Source organism: Ursus americanus, chromosome 21 (genome assembly GCF_024610735.1).
Source record: "Ursus americanus isolate L20-20 chromosome 21, mUrsAme1.1.p, whole genome shotgun sequence".
Lineage (NCBI taxonomy): Eukaryota > Metazoa > Chordata > Mammalia > Carnivora > Ursidae > Ursus > Ursus americanus.
Window position 1 is genome coordinate 44,594,621 of NC_142147.1, and position 17,803 is coordinate 44,612,423.

At 56.0% G+C, this 17,803-nt stretch overlaps 1 protein-coding gene across 7 annotated transcripts; it reads right to left on the reverse strand.

Moving 5' to 3' along the window:
- Positions 1-9,491: 9,491 nt before the first annotated feature.
- Positions 9,492-17,747, reverse strand: DYRK1B (dual specificity tyrosine phosphorylation regulated kinase 1B). 7 transcript variants are annotated; one of them, XM_087870786.1, is made up of 12 exons: positions 16,801-17,042; positions 16,505-16,553; positions 15,378-15,541; positions 14,256-14,375; positions 13,965-14,153; positions 13,671-13,818; positions 12,577-12,863; positions 11,697-11,843; positions 11,471-11,611; positions 10,858-11,173; positions 10,322-10,428; positions 9,492-10,226 (listed from the first exon to the last, which is right to left on the reverse strand). In XM_087870786.1, the coding sequence occupies exons 1-12, from the start codon at positions 16,888-16,890 to the stop codon at positions 9,855-9,857; spliced, it is 2,130 nt and encodes a 709-aa protein (XP_087726912.1). In that variant the 5' UTR covers positions 16,891-17,042; the 3' UTR covers positions 9,492-9,854. The 7 variants fall into 7 exon arrangements, with proteins under 7 accessions (XP_087726912.1, XP_087726909.1, XP_045641407.1 ...); XM_087870783.1 differs by lacking the exon at positions 16,505-16,553 and having other exon boundaries at positions 10,858-11,053; positions 11,138-11,173; positions 16,812-17,040; XM_045785451.2 differs by lacking the exons at positions 16,505-16,553; positions 16,801-17,042 and adding an exon at positions 17,589-17,747.
- Positions 17,748-17,803: the final 56 nt, after the last annotated feature.

Below are 17,803 nucleotides of genomic sequence, written 5' to 3' on the forward strand. Positions count from 1 at the left end.
AGATGATGTCCAGAATCCTTTCAAAATAATCTGAGTGGGGAGAAAGTGGGTGGAGTGTGGGTTGGGCGGGACTGGCTGGACTAAGGGTGGCTGGGGCTGCAGAAGGGTCCGAGCAGAGACCTGGGTGACGGTGCCAGTCACGTTCAAGGGAACAGAAGTTCAGTGTGTCTGGAGCTTAGGCAGTTGGGGAGACGGTGGGGTGAGGGTCAGGGGCCAGATCACACCAGGCCCTCAGGATCAGTTAGAACCTTGTCCTTAGGACACTGGAGAAACGTGGAAAGGCTTCAGGCAGGAAGACATGATCAGATTTGTGTTTCGCAAAACTCCCTCTAACTGCCAAGGGGAGGTGGGTTAGAGTGAGAGGTAGGAGGCCAGGAAAGAGGGTGGGCCGAGACACGGTGGGAAAGGCGGGGTTGGACCAAGGCAGGGCTATGAAAGAGGAGAAGAGGGCAAGCAAGAGAGACATCCAGGAAGCTCAGTGGACCAGCCATGCAGGTTGATGGGTCTGGCTGGGGGGAGGAGGGGTTGGGGAGGGAAGCATCAAGGATGAGGCCCAAGGTTCCTTATGGAAACTTGGTGTATGGAGGGGCCACCCTGGAGGAGGAGCAGGTTTAGAATTTGGGACTCGGTGAGTGTTAGGGCCCAGGGATCACTCAGGGCTGAGGGCAAGGCTTCAGGAACCCTCAGGATGCCCAGGTGTGGGGCTCACAGCAGAGGTCAGGGCTAAGGATGGGCAGTGGGTGTCACTAGCACAGAGACAGGAAACAGACCTTAAAAGCAGGTAAGACAGCCCAGGGGGTGGGAGGAGCGAAGAGCCCCCAACATGTAAGGGACTGGTGAAATCAAAGGAACTTCTTGCAAAGAAACAAGACAGAGGAGAAAAACCAGGCGACAGCAGCACCACAGAAACCGAGGGCAGAGTGCCCTTCGAGAAGGGAGGAATGGCCAACACTGCCGATTTGTGCCAAGATGGCCAATAAGATGAGCACTAGAAGGTGCCCACTGAGCCAGGTTCTCGTTGTCAGAGAAAGGAGCTATAAAGAAAGCAAGGAGGGGAGGCAGGAGCGAACCCTCCGGGGCTAGATCAGAGTCAGAGCTGGCAGGGTGGACTCGTCAGCATGGACAGACACCTATCTACACACACACACTCAGAAATGCAGACGTGTGTGTCCACACCGCTTTGGACACAGACATATTTCCGAGCTCTGTCGGCTGAGAGGGACTAGAAGCAGGGACCCCCCGGCGATGAGCACGCACAGGGCGCAGACCTTGGTTTCCACTACCATTCTCCAGTAAAAGGAACCAGGGCTCTCTGGGGAAACGGCCGACTCTAGGGCTGGGGCTGCTTACGGTGCCAGGGAGTAAGGAGATGCTGGAGGGGAAAGAAAGGAGTCAAGAACACAGCAGCCAACCTGACAGGGCCTCTATGGCCAAGCCTGTAACAACTTGAGTGAAAACATTAATTATGATAATATTGGGTTATATGGAAAGAATACGATACATATCCACGAATCCGTACTGATATAAATTAATGACTGTACAAATACAAGAAATGGGGTAGGAGGGACAAATCTTCATATAGGAGAATTCCAAATGAAAAAAAAAACAGAACTGAAGAAAAGAGAAAAGCATCACTAGAACACCACAACGGGGGTGCCTCACTGGCTCAGCTGGTAGAGCATGCGACTCTTGATTTCGGGATCGGGAGTTCAAGCCCCATGTTGGGTGCAGAGCCAATTAAAAAAAAAAAAAAAGAAGAAGAAGAAGAAGAAGACCACAGTAATAACCGTCTCAGGCAAGATCCACTGATGGGTGCCAAAATTAGGGGGAGGAACTTTGAGGAGAGACAGGACATGTGCACAGCCTCAAAGTACCTTCCCATATTCGTTAGTTACTCTGGTGGTTTTCATATATGAAGACAAAGTCATTGACATTTTTCCCTCCAGGAACCGAAATTGAATTCTCCTCCCTCCGAGTGTGGGCTGAATACCGTGACTTGCCCCTGACACACACAGTAAGGAAAGGGCACAACCCTGGTGCGTGCCACCCTCAAGAAACGAGCTCCCCCGCGTCTAAGCGGGCTTCTTCCCCGAGCCTGTGATCCCGGTCTAACTGAGAGAACCACCAGTAGACAAATCCAGACTGAGGGGCACGCTACAAAATACCTGACCAGGACTCCTCAAAACTGCCAAGGTCATGAAAGACAAGGAAAGACTGAGAAACTGTCACAGATTGGAGGAGACCAAGGAGACAGGACGGACAAATGCAACAGGGTGTCCTGGATTGGATCCTGGAACAGAAAAAGAACATTAGTGGGAAAACGGGTGGGCTAGGAATAAAGTCCGGAGTTTTGTTAATACGACACTAACCAACGTTCCCCTCTTGGTTTTGACGAACGTATGATTGCTGTTCTGTAAGATGTTAACATGAGGGCGAGCTCGGTGTAGGCTATATGGGAAGCCTCTACTATCTCAGCAGTTTTTATGTAAATCCAAAATTATGAAATACAACAATTTTAAAGTATCTGCTCTGCTGACTTGGTGCTAAGTGGCCACAGTGGAGTCCCTAGCTCCCTTCATCTGGCTCATCAGATCTCACCTCATATGTTCTCTGCTCCGGGAAGTCCTTCCTGACGCCTCAGACTGGGTCACGTGCTTCCTCTGGGCTCCCGCCGCCCTGTGCCTCCCATGGCTGCCACGGCCGTGTGTCTTTCTCCAGGAGGAGTGATGAGTGTCTCCCTGACTGCTCTGGGAACGCAGACGGTGGCCAAAGTTGCACCGGATCCCCATCACTTCTCCCAACCAGACCCTGTCCCTTCTGAGTCCTGAGCCTGCCAGGTCCCACCTTCCTGGTCTCCCAGGCCCCATTCACCCACGGCGGGGTGCACCTGAGGCTATACAGATGGTCCGTCCCCCCCACCTAGCCAGCAGGCCAAATCATTCCCTCTGCCCACACGCCTGACCTCCATACACCAACTGTCAGGAACGCTTTGTAACTGTGAATAGTGCAGGGTCCACGGCCCCTCCCGGCAGACACACATCACTGTGGGAACCCTCCAGCTGCAGCAGGCTGAGCGGGGTTGGACGCTGGACCCCAATCCACTTCTCGTCCGTGGAATTTGGAATGGGGACAGGGGGACAGAGGGACTGTAGGGACCACAGGGCCTGGGGAAGGACGACAGCAGAGTCCCTACTCCATGTTCTGACTCTATCCTGCTCTCACGTGGCTCCAGTCCGTTTCTTTCCATCATCACCCATGACCAATCTACTGTTGCTGTCTTCAAAATGTATCCAGCGCACTGCTCAGTCCTGCTCCTGCCCTGGAGCAGGCCACCGTGGTCTCTCACCCAGATTCCTGCACAACTCCCTGTGAACCCCCGCTCTGGCTCTCAGACCCTGTCTCCATCTCCACTCTCCCTTAGTAACCTCATTCTGGGCCTTGACGCCACAAAGATGGCAGTGACTCCCCCACGTTTGTATCTCTAGCCCAGACCTGGCCCCCGAATGCCAGACTTGTATATCCCCCATACTCAGGGAGTCCATGGGGACGCTGAACAGACCCACAGCCGCTCTGAGTCTTCCCCACACAGTTTCTGGCACTCCCTCCTCCCTCTGCACAGGCTAAAAACCTTAGAGTTGTTGACTCCTCTTCCTCGCCCCACACCTGTACCCAAATCCTGCCCACTCTTCTTTCAAATTATATCCTAAATTTGACCCCACCTCTGGCCAAGCCACCACCATCTCTCGGCTTCCATCCTGGTGCGCACAGGGAGGCAGAGGAATCCTATGAAGAAATTAGATCACCTTGCTCTTGCGCCCAAAAAGCTCTGACTGCCTGCCCCCCTCACTGCGGATCAAATTCAAGTCTGCCCATCAAGCCCGCATGCCCTGGGGCCTCATCCCCTTCCCGGCCACTGGTTCACTCTGGTCGGGTTCATTCCTTCCTGCTCCTCCAACACACCCCACATGCCTTGGAGCCTCTGAACTTGCTCTTTTGTTTTACTTGGAAAATCCTTCCTACTAGCAAAACGTATGCACAGCTGGCTTCCTCCCTTCTGGAGAGGTCTCCCCTCCCGTTAACGTTTAGTCAGAGAGCTTGTCACTCTCTACCCCTCCTCTCCTCAACCCCTCCCATCACCAACCTCCCTAGCTCTTATCACCAACACCGATTTCCTTACCGTCCACCAGCCCCACGACAATGGAAGTTCCAACAAAGACGGGGCTTTCGAGGATTTTGTTGACTATTCTAATACCGGCACCTGAAATGGTGCTTGGAATGCAGTAAGTGTTCAGTATCTGATGAATCAACAAATGAATAAAAACCTAAAATCACGGGACGCCTGGGTGGCTCAGTCACTAAGCGTCTGCCTTCAGCTCAGGCCATGATCCCAGCGTCCTGGGATTGAGCCCCGCATGGGGCTCCCTGCCCTGCTGGGAGCCTGCTTCTTCCTCTCCCACTCCCCTTGCTTGTATTCCCTCTCTCGCTGGCTGTTTCTCTCTGTCAAATACATAAATAAAACCTTAAAAAAACCAAAACAAAACCTAGAATCAGTTAGGATGTTGATTCCAAGCAATAGAAAGCCCAATGCAACTTGGCGTAAATGACAGAGAGCCTTACTGGTTTCCCTAATGAGAAAGTCCAGAACTCACTCACTCCGCTCACTCCGGATGAGGCCTGACCCATCACCAAGGACCTGTCTGTCTCCCCACTAGAACTTCCAAGAAATCGGCTTCACCCCTGTGGTCCTTGGGTCGCTGTCTACGGGAATCCCAGCTGCGTGCTTCATAGTAATTATCATCCCTGCATCTGTCAGGCGCCTGCTCTGGACGACCCTGAGACGAATATTATTCGACTCTCATTCTACAACAACACGGAGCCTTAGGGAGGTGAAGTCACTCGTCTAAAATCACGGCACTAGGAAGTGGGTTAATGATGCCCGTATTCATCTCACTGCCCCTACTTTACTGATTACGGGCATTTTCATGCTGAGGAATAATAGCTGTCACACACTCGGTACTTACTCCGTGCCGGGTAGCTTGCTAGAACTCTGTTAACTTCTCCGTGCCCTCGTTTCCTCCTCTGTGTGACAGGAATAACCGTATTCCCACATGGGGCGACTGTGGGGCTTAAATGAGCGAATATGTGAAATGGTAAGGATCTCCGAGAGCTTGCTTCAGGAAGCTACTGCTGAGTAACAAATCATCCCAAATCACAGCAGCTTAAAAGAGCAACAACCATTTATTCACTTGTGATTCTGTACTTTGAGCAAAGCGGAGAGGGCAGGGTGAGTCTATTCTATGGGGTGTCAGCTGGGAGCCGGGCGAAAATATTCAAGATGGCATCACTCATGTCTGGCCTGTCAGCTAACACAGTGGAGCCACTGGGGGCTGGCTGGGCTTCTCTCTGTCCACATCTGTATCCACGTCTCTCTCCAGCGGAGTAGCTGGACTTCTCTGTACAGTAGCCCAGGGCCCCAGGAGAGGGAAAGCAGAAGCTGCCGGCCTCCTGAGACCCCCAACCAGCACAGCATCACTTCCACGGCACTCTACTGGTCAAAACAAATTACAGGCCAGTCTAGGTTAAAGACAGGGAAGACACTGCACCTCCTGATGGAAGAGCAAAGAATGTGTGGCCTTCTGTGGGGGCAGCTTTTAAGATCACAGGACAGCAGCCTTGTCACTGGTCTTGCTACTTCAATATTTAGCCCCCTATCGTCAGTTCCCCCACACGACAGCCAGAAGGATCATCTGACATACAAAACTGACTGCGCCTCCTCTCACTGCTTAAAGTCCTTCTGTGACTGCCCACTACACATGGGGTAAGGACCCAAACTCCTTTCAGGGGCTACAGGACCTGGCCTCTTGCTCCCCACCAGCCTCTAGGTTCCAACCACCACACACACACAAACACACACACACACACACACACACACACACACACACACACACACTCTTACCTCTTTTTAAAAGATTTTACTTATTTATGAGAGAGAGAGTACGGGGGGAGGAGCAAAGGGAGAGGGACAAGCAGACTCCATGCTGAGTGAACAGTCTGATGCAGGGCTCAATCTCAGGACCCCGAGACCATGACCTGAGCTGGACACTTGACTGACTGAGCTACCCAGGAGCCCCCACACTCTTACTTCTTAACGGAGCACCATAATGCCTAAACCTTCATCACTTCAACCCCACTTCCTAGGGTCCAGATTAGATTTCTGGCCAAGTGCTCTTATGGCACTCTCTACCTTTCTTTGTAATTTCATACCTGTGTGATTAGCTGAGGATGTGAATCCTCACTCCTGAGACTGTGAACTCTCTGGGGGACAGGGAAACTGTTTTGTTCTCTGCTGTGTTCTCTGCTGTGTTCCCGATGCTGAGCACGGAGCAGAGGCAAGATGAAAACTTGTTGAATGTCTGAGCCCTCAGAAAACTTTACGGCAGTCCTCTAAAGTTCTGTGGAAAGGGGACTGGCAGAGTCCCTAGGATGCTGGATCAGGATCTATGTCCTGAAAGCCACCACTGACCCATCCTTTCAGTTAACAGTTACTGAGCCCTGACTATGCGCCAGGAGCCCTTCTAGATCCTAAAGATAAAGCATGAAGTAGACAAAAGCCCCTAGCCTCATGAAGCTTACGGTCTGCTGTGGGTGCAGAGGAGAGACAGACAATGAACATGATAAATAACCTACACAGGGAGTTAAATAGTGATATGATTAATGTTAAGGAAGAATTAAAGGGAAGTTAGTATACAAATGTTAGTATATAATTCTAGAACAGTGGCCAGGGAAGTTCTCAAGGAGAAGATGATATCTGAGTAAAGACCTAAAGGACATGAAGGTGAGCCTTTACTATCTGGAGAAGTGTTCCAGTTAAAGAGAGTTAAGTGCAAAGGCCCTGAGGTGAGTGTGGTTGGAGCAGTGAGCAGGGTGAAAGGGGCAGGTGGAGAGGTAACAGAGATGGATCATGCACGGCCTTGCAGGGTTTATGGGCCTTGCAAAGGCCACAGAAAGAACACTGGCGACTACTGTGTGAGACAGAGCCAAAGGAGGGTACTGGGCAGGAGAGAAATATGACCTGATACAGGTATTCCGTGTCCCCCTCGCTGCGTATGAGAAACAGACTGTGGGGAGCACAAAGACCACTGATGAGGCTGCGTGATGGTGTATGCAGGCCATAAGAGCGGACAGGACCAGGGTGACAGGAGTGGAGGTGGGAAGAAATGGTCAGGTTCTGAATATACTTTGCTGATCGACCAGACATGAGTGTAAGACAATGAAGGAGGCGGCACTTACTGAGAATGTGGGAAGAACAGGTTTTGGGGAAAAGACTGGAGTCCAATTTGGTCAAGATAGGTCTCTGGATGACTACAGATATCTTGAGAAAAGACACATCATGTGGACAGTCAGCAGGTAAGGGAGAGGTTCCAGGCTGGAAACAGAAATGTGGGACATACATTTCCATGCTTATCCTAAATTCCTTAGGGGGCCTCCACGATTTGGATCCTGCTGATGTCTCAAAGCTCAACTTGCACCTTGCTAAGTTAATGGTTCTTTCTCTCCCTCCCTCCCTTCCTCTCTCTCTCTCTCTCTCTCTCTCTCTCACACACACACACACACACACACACACACACACACACAATCCTGGGCCTTCCACTTGCTAGCTATGAGATCTTGGGTAAGTTACCGAACTTTATCTGTCCTCGGTATCGTCGTTTACAAAAGGGAGATCATAATAGCATCTGCCTGCTAGGGCTGTTCATTAAAAAAAAAAAAAAAACAAACAACTTATTTTAATTAATTAATTAATTTTTAAATTAAGCTTCTACAATATGCCAGGCACTGTTCTACCTGCTGGAGATACCCTTTTCCCTGCCCCTCTCCGCCTCCCCTTTCCACACAGTCTGGAAGCCATACATCCTGTCAACTCAGCCTTCTGGACGACTCTCCTATCCACACCCTTTCTTTTGTCCCAACCGAGACTCCTGCCCTGGTTCATTCCCAACACCTCTTGCCCAGGATCGTGCCACAAACACCACCCTGGACTCCCAGCCACTAGTCTCTTTCCCATCAATCTATTCCTCGAAGGCAGCAAATTGGGCCATGCCCCTTCCCTTCTAGAAACCCTCTCCTGGCTCCTCAATGTCCTTCGGACAAAGTCCAAGCTCCCTAAATGGCCAAGAAAATCTTCCACGATCGATTCATACAGAACTCTCAACTACATCTCCCACACCACGTCTCCCGCAGTTCACATTCCCACAACAGGCTGTTTCTCATCGCTGCGTGTGCGCAAACCACCGCACCACGGCTACCGCAAACATCCTGTCTCCAGGTCTCAGCTCCGACAGCTCCTGCTCCTCCCGGAATGTTTTCCGACCCATGCCTCGCCTGCCTTCCCCTCCACATTCCACTCTGCCCGCCTTCCCGAACATCCGCAAGTCCGTCAAACGGCGCCCTCGCCTGTCTCTCCTACCGACCGGGGCTTCCTGCGAGCTGAGCCAGACACCGCGTCTAGTGATGGTCCGCGCGATACGGCCGCTTCGGGCCTCAGCGCCTACCTCTTGCTCTGTGACCACAGATGCCTATACTGCGGTCTCGGGGACGAGCACAGCGGCCCAGCGGCCGCACGCCTGAGAGAACTCAACCCCGCTCACAGCCTTGCCGACGTCACCCAATCACGGCCTTCTCCTCCGCCACAGCCCGCCTCAAGCATCCGGGCCCCCGCGCCTCTCTGACTGCCTATTGGCTGCCCGGGAGCCCGTCCCCAACTCGTGGGCGAAAAGACTCCTGGTCTTTGTAGTCCCCTGATGAAAAAATTGGAAAAGGGACATAGAACTCCATTTCCCAGGAAGCGCCGCGCCCCAGTGGCGGGAGACGGTTAGGTACCCTTGAGTCAGGAGGCTCTTGTTTGGCCAGTTGGGAGACAAAAGTTTCCAAATTGCTATGGAAACAGACCCACTTACCTGGAACCCCGGGAATATCTTTCTGCCCGAGAATCTCAAAATGCTTTGCTCCGTCATGGCTCCACAGGGTGAGACCAGACGTGGGGGGTGTGGGGGTAAAGTCTGTACCCACCGCCTGCCTCCCATCCCCCAGATGGCACCAGTAAGGCCTGCTACATGCATCCAGCACCTACTAGATGCCTGCCTGGCATAAGGAGCCACTCCTGTGCAGACACCGTGGAAGCCCTGGCTTATTAGGGCAGATCCTGATGTTTTCCAGAGACAGGCCAGAGCTGGGCCTTTACTCTTTCAGGGTCTCTGTTTACCATGGAAAAGACAAACGTGGGCTAGGATCCTATCCAGTATCTCTGTCTAGGATTCCGTAGCCCCAGACCTCCTGCAGCCCCATGTCTGCGCCAATAGCCATAACTTCCCCAGGGATGCATTCCACATGACAAAGCGCTTCTGGTTACACCCTCCCCAAACACCATTCCCCACCGCGCCTCTGAGGGCCATGTGAGGGGAGCCGAGGCCCTGCAAACGCTCAGGCAGGCATGTGAGAAAGCTCTTTACTGGGGGGTACAGCAAGGAGGAGCAAGGCCATCTCCCCCTACCTGCCCCCACCCCCTCCTAGGGCCCTAGGGTGAAGGGGGTCTCCCCCAACACCGGACCACCACTGTCTTTGGTACAATAAATAGAAAACAAGGGGGGGAGAGGGGGCCAAGGGTCCAGTCCTTACAGGGAGGGTGCGCCTAGACCCTTCTCCTTGACCCCCTGCCCCAGGCCCCAATCAGTGCAGGCCTCACCCACCCCAGCTGGGTAGCAGCAATTCCAGTCAAGGGGAGAGATGAGGATGGGAGCCCAGGGCCCCCAGATGGGGGGTATGGCTTCAGGATGGGCCCCAGGGAGGGGACTGGGTCATGAGCTGGCTGCCGTGCTCTGGGGTACACCACGGAGGCCCAAGCGAGGCCCCAGAGTGGCAGGGTTATCAGGGGGTGGGAGGGGTGGACGACCTCCTGTCATCCGAGTCCGGAGGGCTGAGGCAGCCGGGTGCTGGGGGGCAGGCGCTGGGTGAGGTGGGGAGCAGTCTGGAGGGCCGCCCACCAGGCTCACATCCATCAGCTCCGGGGGTGGTGGTGAGGTTGGTGATGGGGGACGGCCAAGGCATCGGGGTTGGGGGGGTAACTGGGCCCCGGCCCCTGGCAGTGACGAGGCGGAAGCAGGGGCCTGATGTGTCTTGTGGGGCACATCACCCCCTGCCCAGGGGCGCAGCGGCTGGGAGGGTGGGACCTAAAGGAGCAAAGGAACAGTGGGTGATGGAGACCCAGGTCCTGAAGTCCCAGATACCCCACTAACCCCCTCCCAAGTCCCCGAGGCCCCAGTACCTGGGGGCTGTTCATCTCACAGTCAGTGATGGGGGGCCCAGGGCCCCCACAATATCGGTTGCTGTATCGGTAGGTCCGGTTGTCACTGGAGGAGCCGCTGGAGCCTCCTGGAAGTGCCAGGGGAGGGAATGAGGAGAAGCCTTAAGTGAGGAGAGGTGGCAGCTGAGTTTCTGGGTGGTTGAGTCTGGTTCGTGACCCAGGCCCAGGCCTGGGATTTGGGACCAGAGCCTATTTGAAGGATGGGGCCCAATTTTGAGATTACCGGTCAGAGCTCAGTTTTGAGTATGAGCAGTTCTAGAGGTGTGAGGTCTAGAGTATGAGAGTCAGAAGCAGTTCTAAAGGTATGAGCTCAAGTTCCATTTCAGAGATCAGGTCACCGCCAGTCAGAGCTCTCTTTGCCCCACCCATTCTGGAGTTCAGGATGGCATAGCTTCAAAGCTCTAGGTGAAGGCCCAGTGGGGCAAGGTCCCCCAGGTCAGGCTAAACCAGAGCTGTCCCCCCTCCCTGTCTGACCCCACCTGGCACTGGGCACCCACCAGAGCTGGAGATGGAGCTGGCGGTGCTGGAGGAGGGACAGGTGTCAAGGGGTGCGGGCGAGGTGGAGGCACTGCTGCCTGCCGGGCCCGTGTTGGTGGCCTCATCAGCCGTGCGGCGGAAAAAGCCGTGCTGCAGAGCCCCCAGTGGGCTGATGCGGGCGGCGGGCTCATACTCCAGCATGCGCAGCACCAGGTCCTGGAAGCGGAGGTAGTCGGCGGGGCTGTGGCCCGGCTCCCCCGCCCGCCGGCCCCCGGGCCCGCCCGTCTGCACGCCCAGCACCTCCTGCAGCCGCCGTGTCCCGGGGCCCTGGTAATCCTGGCAGGGAGGGGGTGGGAGGGGGGGCAAGAGAGTGGCCGTCAGTGGGCAGGAGGGGCAGGGAGACACACACGGGGAAACAGAGGCACGAGAGAGAAAGTGGAAGGAGAGAAGCTAAGAAGAGTTGTGGGGTGGGTAGGAGAGATGGGGTGGGCCAGGACGAAGGAAAGGACAGACAAGGGGGAGAGGAGGAAGGGAAAGACACAAGGGAGAGGAAGCAGGGAGAAAGGAAGCCCCAAGTGTGAGAGAGTGAGGGGCCACCAGGGTGGGAGGAGCGGCATGGGGCAGGGGCCGCACCTTCCTGAGTTCCTTTGTCCTTCGTAGGGTCCAGCCACCCCCAGGCAGCCGTTCAAAGTACTTGCGAGCCTTGGGTGCCTGGTCCAGCATGGGGGCTGGTGGGATGCCCAGCACCTCCACAATCCGGTTCATCTGGTCCACCTGTGAGCAGGTGGGCAGTCAGGGTCAGCAGGCCAGCCAGGCCCCCCGCCCCCCACTCCAGCACATCCCTTCCCCAGGAGCACACCTCATTGGAGCCACTGAAGAGGGGCTCTCCGGTGTGCATCTCCACCAGGATGCAGCCCAGGGACCACATGTCAATGGCCAGGTCGTAGGGTGTGCCCAGGAGCACCTCAGGTGACCGGTAGAAGCGGCTCTGGATGTACTGATAGATCTGGGGACGGAGCAGGGAAGAGGGCAACAGTCAGAGGTCCCAGCCTCCCTGAGTGGTGCCACCGACATACCCAAAGCTAAGAGAAACTTCCTTCCACAAAAATGGATGATGGGGTTCCAAACCTTGAGGTTATCAAGCACCTACTTTCCAGGAGCCCCTACCGTCATTTTATTCATCAGCCTCAGAAGTCTCTGCTGGCCTAGTCTGACCCTGATCTCCATCCAGAAGCCTGACCCTGGACCTCTCGGTCATCAGAGGCTGGCAGTCTGTGACCCCAGGCCCTTGCCACTCACCCAATCCAGACCCTTTTCAAGTCATCTCAAATGTCTGCTCACACGAAGCTGCAAAACACCTGCCCGCCACTCCCTCCCCAGCTTTAAGAGCAGAGGGTAAGCAAAACTTAGCCAAGTGCCACTCCTTGGAGTGAAGCCAATCCGACTTCACCCTGCCCACCTCTGACAGCCTCAAAACTGGCCCTGCCTCTTCAGGCTTCACTCTTCCTTTCCTACTGGGCACTGTACCCTGCGGCCCTCTCCTTTACCTCCCCCCTGCACCAGCCTTACAACTCTGTGCCGCCAACACCCCCTGCCAATGCTACCCTTCAGGCACCAGCCACCTCAGGCGGCACCCTACAATCCCAGCCCCGCCCCGCCCCTCGGGCGCCAGTCACTAGCTGGCCCCGCCCCGCCCCCCCACACCAGGAGCCCCGCCCCCGGGCCGCGCCGCGCCGCACCCGCTGGCCAAGCTGGCAGGAGCTGCCAAAATCCACGATCTTAATGGCGCTGCGCTTGGGGTTGCAGAGCAGGATGTTCTCGGGCTTGAGGTCGCAGTGAATGATGCTGAGCTCGGGCGTGGCCAGGAAGAGCAGCGCTGTGCAGAGCTGCTGCGCCAGCTTCCGCGTCAGGTTCAGCGAGACGCCGCGGAAGTGCGTGTTGCGCAGGAGGTCGTACAGGTTGTAGGAGAGCAGCTCGAATACCAGGCACAGGTGGTTCCGGAACATGAAGTGCCGCTTCAGGTGCACTGCGGGGAAGGGGATGGAAAGGGGCCGACGGAGAAGTTGAGGCTCAGAGATGGCCAGTGGCGGCCTAGGGTACACAGTAACGAGAGGCCGGAAGGCGATCGGGGACTCTGCTTCTTGAGTGCTGGCCAAACTGTGGGGTGCCCACGGGAAGCGGCTGCTAGTCAGGGTGTTTTTATATGGTCTAGGACTTGATTCACATCAAGAGAATGATTTCCTTGGTTAAGAGAAGTTCATTCTCTTCACGTCTCTGTCACACTTTCTGATAAACCAAAGAGAACGTTTCCCTTTGGTGCCGATGGGTCTCTAATGCCCTTCTACATTTCCTCATTTAATTTTGTTAACATTGCTTTAGTCTCAGTTCTGTTTATTTTTCTGGCAGCAGACACTCGCTTTCCATTTAGGATAAAGATGTGTATTTAAAGAAACACACTCAATCCTAAGAGGAATTAGTATGGGAAAGAGGCAAAAGACTAAGAGTACAGGCGCTGGAGCCCACTGCCTAGTGAGATTATAGCCCCACCGAGTACAAACGCAGTGGCCTTATGATAGCACCCGAACGCCTCTCTTCTTCTCCAAGCTGTGGGCCAAGATGCCCCTTCCCCCCAGGGCTGTGGTCAGACTGAAACCAGTTAATTTACATAAGATGCTCGCAACAGGGCCTGACCCTTAGCGAGCACCCAATAAACTCCACCAGCACCATCATGGGAACAGGGCAAAAGTCATGAAGGCCACAGGAGAATCACTGATGTCAGGGAATTACAGCCCAGCCCGTCCTCTGCCGGGTGTGCGGCTGCCCCAGGCCTCACCTATGTAGTACTTCATCTCTGTGTCGTGCTGGTTCATCAGCTCCAGCAGCCGCAGCTCAATCTGGGCCTGGTTCAGGAAGGCCTTTTTGTTCTTGATGATCTTGATGGCCACCAGCTCCTGGGTCTGATGATCATAGGCTTTTACCACCTGACGGGGTGGGGCATGTCACAGAGTGAGGAAATGGGGGCAAGGGGACGTGGGACAGAGCAGGGCACCATTCTTTTGTGGATCAACATCAGTGGGTGCCCGTGCCCCCCGATCCTGGGGTCAGGGTGGAGGGGGGCGTCCCACACCTGGCCAAAGGAGCCTTTGCCGATGAGTGAGTCAATCTCGTAGCGCTCCAGCCAGCGCTCACCACTGCGCACAATGTAGTCGTGGTTGTCATCGTCGTAACCATGGTTCAGGACCTTCTTCTCCTTCTTGGTGCTCGAGTCCTGAGGTGGCGCCTGCTGGGCCCGCCGCTTCTTCTTCGCATAGTATACCTGCCCGGCCAGCCAGCCAGAAGATAAGGACGGCTGAGTGACCTGTGCCAGCAGCCAGGACCCCTCAGCCCCCAGCTGGGTCCCCGGGGGGCCCCTGCCCACCTCATTGATGTGCTTGTAGGTCTTGATGAGGTCCACGGAGAGCTTGCGCAGTGGGGCTGAGGTCGCGTCCCGGAAGGCCAGGGGCAGCCTCCGTGGCAACAGCCGCACATCAGGCAATACCTGCGGGGCGGGGTGTGGGGTGGGTGCTGAGGACAGGCCTTCACCTGGACCACCGGAGGGAGAACCCTCTGGGTGGCTGGGTCATCGTTAGCACACACAGATTTACTTGGTCACTGTGTGACAACCCCACCAGGATAGAAATTCCCCAAGGGCAGAGACTGTCTTGTTCTTGCTGTATCTGCCGTGCCTGGAGCAGGGCCTGGCACATAGTGGGTGGTCATCAGAGATTTGCTGAGTGTAAGAATGGTCAACTATTTACCCCTGACCTTTCATCCCACACCTTCACTCCTTTCTGAACCTCTGTGGGATGGATGAGATAGAAAACGTGGGCTGTCCTTCCCAGTTCTTTGCCTGAGACCATCCATTCTGGATGTCCCATCTTGAGGGCTGCCATCATGCTTTACCTTCATCCCGTGGGGTCTTCCCATCCCTCACCCCCAACTCAGCACATTTTTTGACCAGTCTTTTGGGATCCAGCACCCTGGACCTTCTACTCCATCCTGCTTCAAGCCCTATAGTTCAGAGCCTTGAGAGTCTCTACCCCTGAATATCTTTACTCTGTACCCTAAGATGCTGCTGGCCCCAAGATCCTTTGGGCTCAAGCTTGAGCCCCTTTCACCCCGCCCGCCCATCTTTCACTCTGGACCTTTTTTCCTTCGTGAACATTTATTGAGTGTTTCCTAGGTGCCACGCATTGTTCTCAGCATTTTACACGCATCTCATTAACTTGTTTAACCTCACAGCAACCCTGTCGAGGTAGGTATCATTCTTGGTTCCGTTTTACAGAACAGAAAACTAAAGGGCAAACCTAAGTCATTTCACCACCGTCTCAGGATTTGAACCCAGGCTCTCCCAGCAACAACTCTATTATCTTCCACTCCAGATGGGCCCTTCATGCCCCCAGAGACCGCTCTGGGCAACCAAACTATCTTTCACCCTCAAGAGCCTTCTATCCCCAGCACCCCCCCCCCCCGGCAGGTGAAGAGCCAGCTGAACGCATACCTGCGTGTGCTCCTGGGGCCCCGGGAAGCCAGAGAAGGGACCATGGCCTGGTGGGACGGCCATGGTGGGCTCAGAGGGCCGCAGGGGAGCGAGGCCTGGAGCGGGAGCCCGGCCGGGGGGCGCCTTCTCGCATCCTGCACCTCGGCTGCCACCGCCGCTGAGACCTGAGAGCAGGCGGGAGGCAGGGGAACAACATGGAACAAGATGTGTGGGACACGGCCAGGCGGGAAAGAGGTGGACATCAGAGAGAAGGCAAGGCACAGGGGGAGGAGAAAAAGGACAACAGGTGGCAATGAAGAAAGAGGACAGAGAGAAGTGGTGGGGTGGGGGTGGCACAGTGGAGTCCCTCAACAAATGATAACCAAATAAATGAAGTAGGTGGCACAAAGGGGAACATACGAAAGGGGATGATTGGAAGCCAGGCAGGGATATAGGCCATGACAGCAAAGGACAGAAAGACACCAATAATTGGGGGGAGGAAGAGAAGAAAAAGAAACCACAGACAGTATAGGGAGTAGGGTTCACTCTTTGCTTCCCATTTCTGCTTGTGGCCCTCCCCAGCACCCCCTCACACAAGATCCTGCCCTCCTGCAGTCTTCCCTGATTGTCATGATCTCCTCTCTCATCACAGCAAGGTCCCTGCACTTCAAGATCTACCCTTCCCAGTAGATCCCTCAATCTGGAGAACTCTAGGATCCCCCCAAACCACATGAGAGCGCTCTGGGCCCCTCCGGACCCATAGCAGAATCCTCTGCAGGCCCCTAAAACCACATCAGGGTCCTGGGGACCACGCCAAGGTTATCCTGTTATACAGGGTTGTTCCTATATAAAAGAGTCCTACCCCTATGACAATCTCATCCATCAGGGCAACCCCTTCCCAGGGGACACTCCCCATATCATGCCAAGACCTCATCCCTATACCATTTCCTCCCTTATCAGGGGACACCCCCCCCCCCCGCAGGTACTTTCTCTGTGCCACATCAGGGATCTTCCCCATATTAGTCCATGGTCCCCCTCCCAATCAAGGCTCACTTTTCCTGATGGGAGCAAGGAGGAGGTGTCTCTTCCCTCACCCTTCTCTCCCCTACACTGGATCTTCCCCTCCTCCCCCCATCCAATATTCCTACCAGGGCCCTTTCTCCGGTTACTCCTCTCTACATCAGGGTCAATCCACAACTGTGCCCATTCCTAGAAGGCCCCCAGAACGAAATTACCCAAATAATCCAGAGTTCTCCCTTCCCAGAGTACCTGCCACACCAAAATCCTCTCCCCACAGGCCTTCTCCCATGTCAATCTCTTTCTCCTATGCCAAGCCTTGCCACTCACTCCACGATCCCTCCTCTCTCTTGGAGCTCCCCCGCCCCTCACCCGAAACAACCTCTTCCCTGGGGCCCTCCCACAGCAGGACCGTCTCTCCCAGCACCCACCCCCTACCCGGGTCAGGGCTGGCGCGGGGCCCACGGGGGGCTGGGGCGCGGTGGGGCCCCCAGTGGGGTGGGCGAGCGGCCAGCATGGCGGCGGTGGCGGCAGAGAGGAGACGGCCGCCTGTCCCGGCCCGGCCGGCCCGGCAAGCCCCGCGGCGAGGAGGGCAAGCGGGACAGGCGGCCCGGTGGGTGACAACAGCAGCCGCCGCCGCCGGGGGCGGGGAGAGGAGGGAACGAGGGTCAGCCCGGGGCACGCGGGGGAAGGGGAAAGCAGGTGGACGGGGGAGGGGCGGGTTAACCCTCGCCCCGCCGGCCCCGCCCCGCGCCGCCACCCGCCCCTGGGGACCCAGGTGTCCCGCCCCCCACCCTGGAGGCCCGCCCCGGTCGGCGGAGCCCGGGCGGGCGGGGCCGGACTGAGTTTGGCAGTCCGCACCTGCCATGGCAACAACCGTGCCATTGGTCGCTGCTGCCAAGAGCTCAGCCAATCGCAGTTCAGAACAGCTGTTGCTAGGCGACGACGATGCAGCCGGAGGAGCCGAGCCCAAACAAAGGGCGGGAGCGGGGCCCCGCTACCCCCTTCCAGCCGCCCTCCCAAGACTGCTCCCTCGGGCTCGGCCCCTTCCAAGAATCCGACTATGAATAGCCAGGCACTGCCTGCACCTGCCCGCCGCCCCCCTGCTCTCCTCCCTCGGCCTCGTGCTAAGTCTGGCGGCGACGCGGGCAGGGCGGGTCTGTACTGCCCCCTCCCCGCGAGCTCGTGCCGCCCCACCTGTAGCCGCGTTGTTACCTGAGGGCGCGGGCAAGGGGACTCAAGCTGCTCGGGAAGCCCGAGCTCAGACCTGCCCACTGGCTGAAGATATCCGACGGACGCGGCGAGCCAGGGCCCCGATTACCCAGTAATGCAACCAGCAAAATGGCGACCACAACAAACCGGCCCCCCCCACCCGGGCTCCGCCCCCACCCCCCCTTCGCTTCCCCCACGTGACCCAGGGTACCACGTCG